The 12,791-nt window shown below is 61.7% G+C and overlaps 1 protein-coding gene across 1 annotated transcript in view; it reads left to right on the top strand.

The window, feature by feature from the left end:
• Positions 1 to 12,791, top strand: part of SLC9A3 (solute carrier family 9 member A3) — a 37,129-nt gene that overhangs the window by 15,041 nt on the left and 9,297 nt on the right. The window contains exons 2-3 of the mRNA XM_059059889.2: positions 9,964 to 10,266; positions 12,029 to 12,189. Coding sequence (XP_058915872.1) covers positions 9,964 to 10,266; positions 12,029 to 12,189 — 464 coding nt within the window. The remainder of the gene's footprint in view (positions 1 to 9,963; positions 10,267 to 12,028; positions 12,190 to 12,791) is intronic.

The raw sequence follows: 12,791 nt of genomic DNA, 5'->3' as shown, positions 1-12,791 counted from the left end.
GCCGACCTCACGGTGCCCAGCAGGGAGTGCGGGGGCGGCAGGGGTGGCGAGGCCAGGATGCCAGCGTCTTCAGAGCCCCCTTCCTGCCGGCCTGGCCAAAAATCTAAAAATAAAGAAAATAAATGACACCATTGCCCTTTTGTTTTCACCGGGCTTGGGAAGGAAACACTTAATCCACCTTCCTTGCAGGAATCTGATTTTCATCTTTACGACAGCCCACAAAGGTCTAGACTGTCATCTTACGGTAAGAAAACCAAGTCTAAAAGGAATAAAATAATAAGTTGCTAGTGACCGCCAACACAGGTCCCTCAGAACAGAAAGCCCTCGAATGTGCAGAAAGCCTGTCTCTTGACCCCTCGGACAGGTGCTGTCCCTCTGGGTGGCCCCAGCATGGGGTGAGGGGCAGCTTCTGCCCTTGGTCCTGGGCCCCCTGCACGCATTTGGGCCGAACGATGGGAACCTGGGGGTGCAAAGCAGTCCCAGTGAGGGTGTTGGCTGTGCCTTTCGCCCCCAGGGACAGTTTACATAGCTCGGTCCAGCTCTTCTCAAGACCCGGTGCCCGTGCAGGGCCCTCTGATGGTCTCCCCGCCTTGGGAGCCCTTTGCCCACTGCAGCATGGTGTCCGTATCAGGAATCAATAGTCCCATCGCTTCCTGCTGCCCTGGGTCTGGGCAGTGGCCTGTGACAAAGTCCTGGCTCCGGGGCCAGTGCGGGGAGCGCCCTGATAGCGGGGGCTGCGGTAACCCGGCAGCCACGTGAACGGCAGACGTGGTTTATGACACCTTGGGACATTGCCCACGTGCCTTATCTGCACAAAAGACATCCTCAGAGAAAATGGCCTTGCTGAAATTTTTCACACGAAGGTATAAAGGTCAGCGAGATGTAACGTTGCTCCTCTACAGGAGATCTGTTTCCAGATTCCCCGACGCCACGCCGGAGTGGAGCCTCCTGCCTCCTGGCTCCGGTGGACTTCACGGTGAATTTGATCATTGCAGTCAGTCTCCAGACCTCCAGCCAACCAGCAGCTCCACTGAGGTCAAGACTTTTCTCCCCCGACGATGGCTCCCTGGGATGTAACTAACTTTATGTTCTTAAATCTGAGAACTTTGAAGAATGCCTTTTCCAGTTTGTTTAGCCTCCAGGGCCACCAGCCTCCAGCTTCCTCATTCTGCAAAAGCAGAGTCACCGAGCACATGCCACTCTGTGGCCCTTTTTACACCTCACGCTGAGAAAGGGAGTTTGTGTGGTGCCGGCGCTGGGATCTGTGTGACTCCGATTTGGAAACCTTACCTCTACCTGCCTTTGCTGTTTTTGCTGCTGTGCCTGTCACAGCTCAAGCTCAATGAATTCTTTTGTGAAGTAAGTAAGGTCTCGGTGACCTGATTACCAGCTACCTTCAGCAATCACGCCCTGTGTGTCATCAAACTGACGCCGTCAGCGTGAACCATCTGTCCCTTGGCTCCACCGCGGTGCTCTGCTTGGACCCAGGCCGCGGGGCACCCCTCCGCCCTCCCCTTCTTAGGGCCTGGCCCCAGACCCCGCCCAGCTCACCCCGAAGTCCAGGCGCCCACTTCACCTCTGACCTGCAGCTTTTAGGCCCTTCCTGCACCCAAATTTACCTGCCCTGGACCCTCAGCTTCACTTGAAGACAGAGCAATAGAAATCGTCTAATCTGAAGTAGTTCTCAAGTCTATAAATTGATACCTTTCCTCAAATTGGGGACATTTTTGGTCATTACTTCTTCAGATTGTTTTCTACTCCATTGCCCTCTCTCTCCTCTCCTTCTAGGACTCCAGTTTCTTCTGATATTGTCCCACAGGCCACTGAGGCTCTGTTTACTTTTTATCTTTCTTTTTTCTTTGTTCTTCAGATTGGATCATTTCTACTGTCATCTCTATCTGCTGTTAAGCCTATCCACTGACTTTTTTATTTTGGTTATTTAATTCTTCAATTCTAGAATTCCAACTTGGTTCTTTTAGCTATCTTCTATTTCAAGGGCCAGCAGACTACGCCCGTGGGCTGGCTGCCAGTTTTTGTAAATAAACTTTTACTGGAACACAGGGGTGTTCATCTATTTATGTATGTTATGACTGTTTTGTGCTATAGTGGCAGAGCTGAGTAACTGAAAAACAGAATGTGTAGCCCACAAGTCTAAACAATTTACTAGCTGGCACTTTTAGAAAAAACTTGCCAAATCCTGTTGTATTCCACTGCTGAGATTTACTATCGTTAATTCATTACAAGCATATTTTCCTTTACATTCTTGAGCATGGTTATAACAGCGGTTTTCAAGTCCTTGTCTGCTAATTCCAACATCTGGGTCATCTTGAGGTCTCCGCTGATTTATGGATCCCATTTTCCTGCTTCTTCGTATGTCTAGTAATTTTGGTTTGTTTCCAGGACGCTATGACTGATACATTGTAGAGACTCTGTATTCTGTTATGTTCCTCTGGAGAGCATTGATTTTTGTGGTGGGTGTGGTTGCTGCGTTGTGGTTTTGCCAGGACTGGACCGAAACTCCAAATGTGTCTCCCTGTGGTGACAGCAGCTGAAACCTCTGAATGTTTAGCTTCTGCTGGCAGCTCAGGACCTGCCTCTCTTGTGTGTAATTCAAGGATCAGCCAGAGATTTCAAGAGTTCATGCACAGAATTTGGGGTTTGGCCTCTCAGGCTCTTTCCTTTCTGGGATTTTCCCCCTGTCTTTCCAGCTCCTGTGGTTGCCCTGATCTCTAGCCCCTGAGTTTTCAATCCAGTCAGACTGTAGGTTTCTGTCTGAGTTTTAGCTGCTCTGCGTGGCCCCAGCTGGGACCTGCCCTCTGAAAAAAAGCCATAAAAAACCAAGGAAATTGGCTGGCACTGGTCCCTTCCTCAAAGTGTAGAGCCCATCTGGTGTCTGCCTTCGTTTACTCTCCAGTGTTGTGTTTGTTGTGGGTACTTTTTCCAGAGCTCACGGTCATTACCCAGAGGACAGTGGGCTGGACAACTATTGACAGAGGGTCCATTGCCGGAACAATGGGAGCTACTCCGCTGGTGCCCATCCATGAGGTGTGATTGTCATGAATTCTTCTCCCAAGTCTAAGTCAGAGCCAATCATGAAATCATAAGAAAGCAAAGCTTAAAATGTGTGCTTCTTTGTATGTGGAGCCCTTAGGAGCAGGCTGACACAGAAGGACGGAGGAGCCTCTTGGGGAGAAGGGCACTGGGTGTGGAGCGGGGCTGGCGGCTGCAGACCCAGCTGGTGCTGGGCCAGGCCACTCACTCATGGCTTCACTTGACAACACTTGTTAATTATTATCATTAATCTACATAATTATATGGGACATCACCAGTCACACCTGCTGTGTGGTTGCTGCCTGCCCTGCAGGGGACGGCATCTGGGTGGACACCTCTGAGCACAGGACGAGGGTCCTCGGGCCCGTGCCTGTCCTGGGAGGGGCTGCGGGGACCCCACGGCGTGACTGTAGAGAGCGCTGGAGAGTCAGCGCTGGGAACTGCATGTGTGTCTGTGTGTGTCACTCTGTGTGTCTCTATGTGTCTGTGTGTCCCTGTGTGTCTGTGTGTGTCACTGTATGTGTGTCTGTGTGTCCCTGTGTGTGTCTGTGTGTCACTGTATGTGTGTCTGTGTGTGTCACTGTGTGTCTGTGTGTGTCCCTGTGTGTGTCACTGTATGTGTGTCTGTGTGTGTCTGTGTGTGTCACTGTATGTGTGTCTGTGTGTCACTGTATGTGTGTCTGTGTGTGTCACTGTGTGTGTGTCCCTGTGTGTGTCACTGTATGTGTGTCTGTGTGTCCCTATGTGTGTCTGTGTGTCCCTGCATGTGTGTCCCTCTGTGTCTGTGTCCCTGTGTGTGTGTCACCGCGTGGGTGTGTCTGTGTGTCTTTGCCCCTGAGCGTGGGACATTTCAGGCCCCACCCGGACTGCTCTTCCTTCCGAGCAGGGGGGTCCCCCGTGCGCCCCGTGACTTCCCACGCTTCTGCTAGAAGGGTCTCACTGTTCACCTGGTTACTTTGAAGCAGAGCTGGATTTACCAAGGCTCGTATGTGTTAAAGTAAAGCCAAGGGATTTAGTGTACCGCTGCGTTGCGCAGACTCAGCTGAATCCTGCTGAGAGGTCCCTGGGGGCGGCGGCCACAGAGGGCCTGACCCCGGGCCCCGGCCGCGCTCTGAGCGGGCGCGAGGACCGTCGGCAGCGACCTTCCGGAAGCCCGCCCTGCCCAGGGCCCCCTCCAGGATGGCTGGCTGGTCGCGGGCGCCTCCCGACCTTTAACGTCAGTCCGAGGGTTTGTAATTAGAAGTAAACACACATGTCTCTGCTGTGACCGTCCTGCAGCCGGGCTTCATTAGCTGTGACTCCCCAGGCCTTGGCGATCAGAGACCCATGGGCCCACAAGTCCCCGTGGGGAGGCCCTGCCGACGCGGCGTCCCTGGATCTGTGCTCCAGAGACTGTGTCCTGTCTCCTGCGGCCGTTAGCGCTCTGCCGGGTCCTGGGTGTGTGTCACGTGCTCTCCCTGCATCGGCACCTGTAACACTTGTGGGGCCCCAGTCGCCCGCGAAGCTGCTGCCTGTGGGTCTCGGCCTGGCTCTGGCCCCGCGGCGGATGTGCACTTGGGCCCCGCGTGGGCCCTTTACGCATAGGGCGCGGGAGTCCCTCGGGGCCTCGGGCGGCCTCCACCGCCCCAGCCCAAGGGTTGGCTTCCCAGCAAATGCGGGCCCGATGGGGAGGGCTGCCCCCTGCCCCCACGCTTCCCAGGGGCGCGGCCCCAGGACACAGGCCCTCGATGTCCGTGGCCCAGGCTCTGGGTTGGCCGGACGTGGAGGCCCCGGAGCTGCAGGGCCCAAGGTATCGAGGTGGCTCTGCTCCGAATTGCTTTGCGGCCCTTCTGTCTTTGGAGGTAAAGGAGGCGAAGGTTGGAGGGGGATCAGGGCCCGCGTGCTGCTGCTGGGGTCTTGGCGACCAGGCCCCCGGCAGGTGCCCCCAGCAAGGGCCGGGGTGCCGAGGGGTGGCGGCGACGGGCCCCTCCGCTGTCCTCTTAGCCTCCCCAGAAGACCCGGCCGTCCGGGGCCGCGGATGCTGGAAGGAGGGGCCCAGCACGTGCTCTGGCCGCTGTCTCCACCCCGTCATCCCCGCCGTCTCGCAGAAGCTGCGGCGTGAGTGACTGTCTGTCCTAACCACGCACAGTCCGCGGCCGAAGGAGGGGTCCGGCCTGCAGGGACCTGCCCCACTGAGAGCGGCCTCCCTCCCGGCTGGTGGACGGCGCCCTCAGACGGACGCGGACTCCCGGGCACCTGGGCCTTGGCCCAGCAACTCCTAAAACGCCCATTATGGGCCTAATGGCTGAGTCACTAACAAATTGCCATTTAAAATCAATCCAGTCTTCAGTTTAATTAGCTCATTACTATGCGGACTGCCGTCTGGTGGTGGCCACAGGAGAGCCGCCCGCGGGCCTGACCGGGCCCGGCTGGTGGGGCGGCCCGTGAAGAATTCCCATCAAGCAGAGACCCCGGAGCTCTGTGCGAAGGCGGAGAATGGGGCCCCTGCAGACTGTTGTTTCCCCCTCCCCCCAGACCAGAAAGACAAACCAGGAGCCAGGGGCCAACCTGAGGCCAGAGACCTCGGACCACAGGGGAGGGACGGCGCCGTCTGCCCGGCTCGCTCGCCCAAGCGAAGGCACGTGGACCCCACAGGCAGCGAGTGCGCGTCAGGCCGTTCCCGCCACACCTGAGAGGCAGAGGATGCGGACAGAGCTGCGTGACACGGGGCGGCAGGGACTGACGCTGAAGCGGGAGGGGACGGAGCGAGGCAGGGAGGAGCCCCCTGGAATAAAACGTCACCCACGAAACAGAAGGAAAGTCTGCGTGGAGCTTTACATCACAGACAAGGGTCAGAGTACAAATTCAGTAAGACAGGAGCGCAAACTGAGACAAACAAGTGGTGCTGAAAATATCGAGAGGATTTTCCTCGCTAAGAAAACTGGAAAAGAACGAACACAGTGAGATCTGGGAAAGAAGCTCGGAACAGCAGGGACCAGACGGAAGTCTTGGAGACAAACCACCGGCCGGACAAAAGGTCCGAGAGACTGTGGGTGGCAGGGGGGCGGGAGGCGGCCCGGTGAGCCCCTCCTCCCCGCGCACTTGCCCGGCGCCCGGAAGCGCCTGAGACCGTGGCGAGCGCGACGTCCTCGAGGGGCCGGCCTGGCCGCCGCGGGCGGACGGCGATGCCTCCTTGAAATGCAGGCTGAGCCAACGTCCCCAGCATCAGAGGAAGAAGGAGAGTCAGCGCTAAGATGTACCTTGCCACAAGGACGCTCTCAAAGACAAAACATCCTCTGACAACCAGACAGAAAAAGCAAGCAAACGGGCGACCACCCGGGAGAAGTAAAGTAAAAACCGGGCTGGTCCGGCCCGTCCCCCGGGTCTGCGGGCGGCCAGGGGCCCAGCTGGGCGGACACCCGCAGGCGCGAGGAGGTGGTGCCGACCTCTGGCCCCCGAGGGAGACGGGTGCTGAGACTGTCTGGCGAGGGCCTTGCGGCGGAGGGAACGGTGGGGTCCTGACACCCACAGGGGCTGGAGGGGCCACGCTCCCTCGCGGGCTTTTGGGAGCCTTTCTCTCCGGAGCTGGGCAGGTCCTTCCATTTCAGGGCTATTTTTAAATGTTTTCTTTGTGAATTTCAAGTAGAGTTAAATTGAACATCAAACCTTCAGTAGAAAACATAGAAAGGATGGCTTTTCAGAGCCTAACACAAAACTCAGAAGCCATGGGGCAGAAGACCAACAGACTGACCTCAACGGGAGGCATCTGCACAAAGCAAGACATGACCGAGAAGCTAGGTGACCGCACCTCTGAGAGTGAAAATACACCTGCGCCGGCGCGTGAAGAGCTGCCCGTCGGTGAGAAGAGGCTGAAAACCCAGTGCCGCTGCAGCAAAGGCCACGAATACACGGTTCACAGAAAAGGAAGAAATGTCTCCCAAATGGGAAGAGACGCTCAAACCTCACTCAGGATAAGAAAGTCAGGTTAGATCTCCCAGGAGATGCCGTCTCCCACCTGCCTGGGATGAGGGACAGGTGACCACCGCCCCCGGGCCCCCCGTGGGCAGGTGAGACGGGCGTCTGTGCAGGACACAGGTGAGCGCTCAGTAGGCCCCGCCGTGCACAGAGGCGTGTGTCCAACACCGCCAGACACAGAGGGTGCAACGGCACGTCCGTCCGTCCACACCGTGTATAGATCTCTTTCTCAATGGGTAAAAAGTGCAAGTCACTTTTTCTCTGGGTTTTCAGGGCTTCCTTCCAAGCAAGAGCATCTGCTGTGAAGTCAGCCTGTGTCTCATCCACCCGTTTTCCAAATTAATAAGACTTTCTGGTAACCGGCCGCTGTACAGGCATGTGGCACAGGGTTAGGGCTCCGAGTCCCCAGGGGCCGAGTTTTGCTGCTGTTGTTAAGGGCCACCTGGTCCCGCGAGCCTTCCTGCCCCGCCGGCCCCGCAGTTGTCAGAGATGGAGATCCGAGGTCCACTCGGAATGTCTAATATGGGGAGGCGATGGGCTAAAGACTGAACACGAGCCCCAGGACCTGAAGCCAGCCCTGGGCCGCCCCTCTCTGCTGCCTTGGCAGGGGGGTCGCTAGGGGTCAGCGCTCACTCCTGCTGCACGCCTGGCCGTGGACCCAACGGCCCGCTGTGCTGGCCTCAGCTTCGGGGGGCGCCCAGACCAGCGGACGCCCTGGGGGTGAAGGAGGGGCCGTCCCAGACGTGACCTCCGCTGGAGCCTGGCCGGGACGGGAGGGCAGCAGGAGACGCACATTTCGTGGGGAACGGCAGCTCCGGTGAACGGGGTGGGGTCCGGGGGGCGGCCCTCCGTGCAGTTTGCTCGGGGCTCGCTGGGAGTTTGGGGGGCGGGAGCGGACGCCGCCCGCGCCCCAGGGAAAGGCGCAGCCTCACAACTGCCCAGTAGGTAGGGGACTCGGGACGCGCCTGGGGCTCTGGGCGGCTTTTCTAAACTCGGCTCCCGGCCGCCGAGCCCATCGGGCAGGAGACGAGAGGACGAGCTCGCCGTCTGTGGACTTCAGGGAATCCCTGGGAGGTGCAGAGGAGGGGCGAGAGCCGCAGGCCTTTCTATGACGGCACAACTCCTGAGCAGCCGCCAGAGCCCAGGGCACACTCCCGGGCCCAGGGCCTGCTGATCCCGGTGTCCGGGGAGGGGGGCCTGGGTCCTGCAGGGTTTCTCGCGCTGCCCTGTGCACCTGGCCGTCGGGGGCCAGGAGCCACGGGGCGGAGGGGGCGTGGGCACGGCCTCCCAGGTCTCCTCCCAAAGCCTAGGGCAGCCCAACCGACCGTCACTCAGCCCAGGGTGCGGGAGTGTGCCGTCAAGGGAAGACGCATCTCTCCGCATCCCCGCCGGACGGCCGGGGACCGGGGAGCGGGTGCCGCCAGAACGGGGCTCTGGGGCGCTGGCCCGTCTTCCCCATGTCAGGGCCCCTCCGACGACGCTGGGCTCAGAGAGCCCCTCCTGGGGGACGTGAGCCCGTCAACCCCCCATGCCCCGCACTCACGGGCAGGGCAGGGCTGGAGGACTTCCAGGGAGCTGGGGCTCGTGCCGAGACACGGCCTCCCTTGCGGTACCCGCGGCCACCGAGGCCTGGTAACTGCGTCCCGTGGAAAAGTTGAGGCCTTTGAGTCTCCCCACGAAGGCGGGACCGCTCTGCTGCCTCCTGGGCGCCTCTACTTGGGGAAGCAGCCGCCCTCACCCCGCACCTGCCACGCGTGCGAACTTTCAGAGCAAGAAGCTCGCTCCCAAATCAAAATGTGCAGCTGGTGCCGGGGCGCCAGCTGGTCCTCGGGTCCCGGAAGCAGTGCCCGTTCTAACTCCACCGGCTGAAACCTGACCCTCCCTGGGCCACAGAGCAGGGCCCGCGCCCGAACCAGACTCAGAGAGGACCGTGCCGGGGGACGGGGCGCAGTGACACGGGCCCTCCTTGCTCGGGGAGCCCCCTTGAGAGGCAGCATCTAACCCCCAGATGTCCTCAGGTTACCAGCGAGGACACAGGCCAGGCACAGAGTGCAGGGCTCCTGGGTCAGAACCCGCGGGGCCCAGCGCAAGAAGTCTTCCCTGAGGCAGCTGGGACGGGTCAGCCTCCCCCACTGGACGCCCCGCCCCCGGCTGCTCTGGGGTCCTTGCATCTCAGGAGACAGCTCTCCTTAGAATACAAAAGAAGACCCCTCAATAAACAGAACTTGCGCGAGTGGAGAGAGAGCCGTCTCCAACTCTGCTTAAGCTGAAGAGTCCACCTCTTCTGTCAACATTCCAAGTGCTTTGAAATCAGACTTAACGCAGGATTCTCAGCACTTTTCCCCCCGAGTCGTAAAATAGAACAAAGGAGCAATTGCCCCAACTGTCGGAGTGCGCGCCTCCCTCGAGGTCCCGGCGGGGTTGCCAGGTGAGGGGGCCATCGCCGGGGAGACCTCCGCGGCCCCGCTGTCCCCCGAGCGCGTGACTGGCGGTGGGGCTGACTGCTGCCGGGGAAGCCTCGAGGCCCCGGCCTTCCAAGGCTCTCGTCCTGGGCGCTCTGAGCCCAGGAGAGCCAGGCAGAGGGGAGGCCGGCATGGGGTTCCCGCACGGAAGCTCAAGACGCAGCTGGGCGTCAAGCGGGGTGGGGGCCCGGTCACCAGGTACGGCCCGAGGGATGATGCCAGAGGGGGCCTGCGGGCCCTGCAGTCCGCCCGCCTACCTGGGCCTCCGTCCCCGAGCCACCGCGCAGCCCCTCCGGCCCATCCCGGGGGGCTCCCTGTGGAGGGGGCCGTTCTCTGAGCAGGAGGCAGGGGGCCATCCGAGGAGGGAGCCCTTGGGGCCAGGGGGACCGGCAGGGCCTCCTCTGTGGCCACAGAGCCGGACGTTGGGCCTCGTCTCCCGAGTTCGTGCCTGTCCTGTGGCGCCAGGCGGCCCCCTGACCCCTCCCCTCCCCCGCAGGCTTCCACCTGTCCCACAGGGTCACGAGCGTCGTCCCCGAGAGCGCCCTGCTCATCGTGCTGGGCCTGGCGCTGGGCGGCATCGTCTTGGCGGCCGACCACATCGCCTCCTTCTCGCTCACACCCACGGTCTTCTTCTTCTACCTGCTGCCTCCCATCGTGCTGGACGCCGGCTACTTCATGCCCAACCGGCTCTTCTTTGGCAACCTGGGCACCATCCTGCTGTACGCCGTCATCGGCACCGTGTGGAACGCGGCCACCACCGGCCTGTCCCTCTACGGTGTCTTCTGCAGCGGCCTGATGGGTGAGTGGGCACCGCGCCCCCCCCCGGGGGGGGCTCCTCAGGGCGGGCTCCAGGCAGCCTCGTTTGGGAAAGCTCAGGACGAAGAACACAGACCTTAAAGGGGGGGTGAGCTTCGGGGTCATCGATCGATGGCACCAGTGGCCACTGAGCCCTCCTGGCTTGTAACTCATCAGTAGGCAGCCCACGCCCGGCCCCAGGCCGAAGCGCGTGTCCTGCTCGGGAATAAAGTCTGGTCCGACCGGGCCAGGCAGGGGGTGAGGCAGTGGGAACGTCCCAGCCGCTGTCCCTCCCCCTTGGCAGGGAGGTGGGGTCCAGCCTCAGCCCCCCACCTCCAAGAGGCCAGGCAAAGAGGAGGAGGCCCCCCGGGCAGAGGCCGGCACCCGAGTCCCACAGTCGTGGAGCCCAGGTCAACCCGCAGCTGAGCAGGAGGTGTGGGTGTCATTTCTAGGCAAACCGGCAGGGAAAGGCCACGCCAGCTTCTCCTCTGTCGCCGTGGCATCTGCGTCTGCTGCCCCCTCCCCTGCCGGTGTTTCCTGCCGTTCCGGTTACTAACCTCGGCCCTGGCATACCTCCCAGGTGCACCCCACCCACCTGGGAGCTGGCCATCCTCCCCCGGGGAAACCGGAGCAGGTGGGGCCTGGGCTCACCTGAGGCCTCGCGCAGATGTGCCCGATTGCACAGCCCTCAACGCGGCCCGTCCCGGGGTGGCTACAGCTGCCCCCATTTGCCTCCGGGGTCTGCAGGTTGAGCTCCTGGCATCGGGGACCACTGGGGGTGGGTGTCGGCACCCCGGGCACCAGTCCACGCTCAGCCTTGGCCTCAGACACTTCCACCAGCTGAGCCAGACCCAGGGCCAGGCCCTCTGACTGAAGGAAGAGCGTGGCACCCCCTGAGCCCCACGGTGGGGCTCACGACCTGCCTTGAAATCGCAGTGACAAGACTATTAAGAAACGGGCCAAAGGTCCCCTGTCTGGAGGAGTCACCTTGGGACTTTGTCCCCACTCCGTGGGGAGCGTGCACTTCCGCGAGCCCCCGCTGCCGTCCGGCACCACCCCCAGGCCCGGCCGGGAAGCCCACGAAGGCCGGCGTGAGGCCGCACGCGCCTGGCCAGGCCTGCCGGACGCCTGAGCCGCAGCGGCCGTGTGGGCGCGATTGGACTCCTTTCATCTGCCTTGCCTTTAGGCAGTTGGGACAATCTCAGGCCATCGGGCCACCTCCAGCTACGGGGCCCAAGGATAGCTCTTGGGGTTTGGGGCAGGCACTCCTGCTCCTCGAGGGGCCACAGCTGTCTGAGGCCTGTGCTCAGCCCTTGGGACATAGCTAGTCAAGGCTGGGTGTCAGCCAAGGCCATGGAGCAGAGCAGCGCCCAGGGGGCATCCAGAGCTGGGGCCCTGCAGCCTGGAGGACGGCGATGGGTTCTGCTGACCGGCGGCCGGGCTCCAGGCTCTGAGGTGCGGCCCAAGGCCAGGGTGCGCCTCCGAGGAAGGGTCACCTGGGGGGGCATCTGGGCACAGCGGCCCAGCACCCAGAAGCTCTGGGCCATAGAGCGGCCCTGCAGGTGTGCAAGGCCGTGGCAGAAATGGGGTACTGGGACACACAGCCTGGCGGTGCGAGCCCACAGTGCGGTCCCGGGACCTTCCTGGCGGGGCTGGTGGGTGGTGGACTGACCCGCCAGGGAGGAGGGCAGGCTGCCCCCCCACCAGGCTCTCCTGCCTGGGGGGCTGGCCCCAGGGCTCTCCCCCATGGCCCACTCGTCTTCCAGGAGACCTGAACATCGGGCTGCTGGACTTCCTCCTGTTCGGGAGCCTGATCGCCGCCGTGGACCCCGTGGCTGTCCTGGCGGTGTTCGAGGAGGTGCACGTCAACGAGGTGCTGTTCATCATCGTCTTCGGGGAGTCGCTGCTCAACGACGCCGTCACCGTGGTGAGCGCGAGCGGGGAGGAGGCCCCTGCCTCTCGGGTGCACCGCGCGCGCCTCGCCAGCGCCTCCGCCGGGCTGTCCTGCTCCAGGGCCTCCCAGCTCAGAGTGACCCGCGGCATTAGTCACATCGTCATGGTTCTTAGAGCCCACTTCACAGCTTCGCAGTTAGTGACTCCACTGCTGAAATCCCACGAGCGCTGCTCCCAGCTTTGGGTCCCGGCTGGGGCCCCCATTCCTGACTGTGGACCCGGTGGACGATCACAGTCTCACGGGAACCACGGAGGGGGATCCGCTGCGCTGCCGGGTGCCCGCGACCCTGGCGGCCGGCAGGGGCCCGCGTCAGCTCCGGGCGGGGTGGGCAGAGGGCGCAGGAAACGGGAGGTGGCCGTGACTGGACGTCGGCGTCCTCCGCGACACCGGGCCGCGGGCCCCGGGGCAGTGAGGTCCCGGGCGGGGGCAGCGCGGAGCCGCCTTCCTTCCCCGCATCAGCCGGCGGTGCGTCTGAGCCTGCCCGCTGGCGCCTGGCCCGGCCCGCACGTTCGCAGACCCAGCAGACGTGCAGTCTCCTCTTTGCTCTAAAAGCCCCATGCTTTCGTGTCTCGTAG

The sequence above is a fragment of the Kogia breviceps genome, chromosome 4 (assembly GCF_026419965.1).
Source record: "Kogia breviceps isolate mKogBre1 chromosome 4, mKogBre1 haplotype 1, whole genome shotgun sequence".
Classification (NCBI taxonomy): domain Eukaryota; kingdom Metazoa; phylum Chordata; class Mammalia; order Artiodactyla; family Physeteridae; genus Kogia; species Kogia breviceps.
This window is presented reverse-complemented; position numbering and strand designations above follow the sequence as displayed.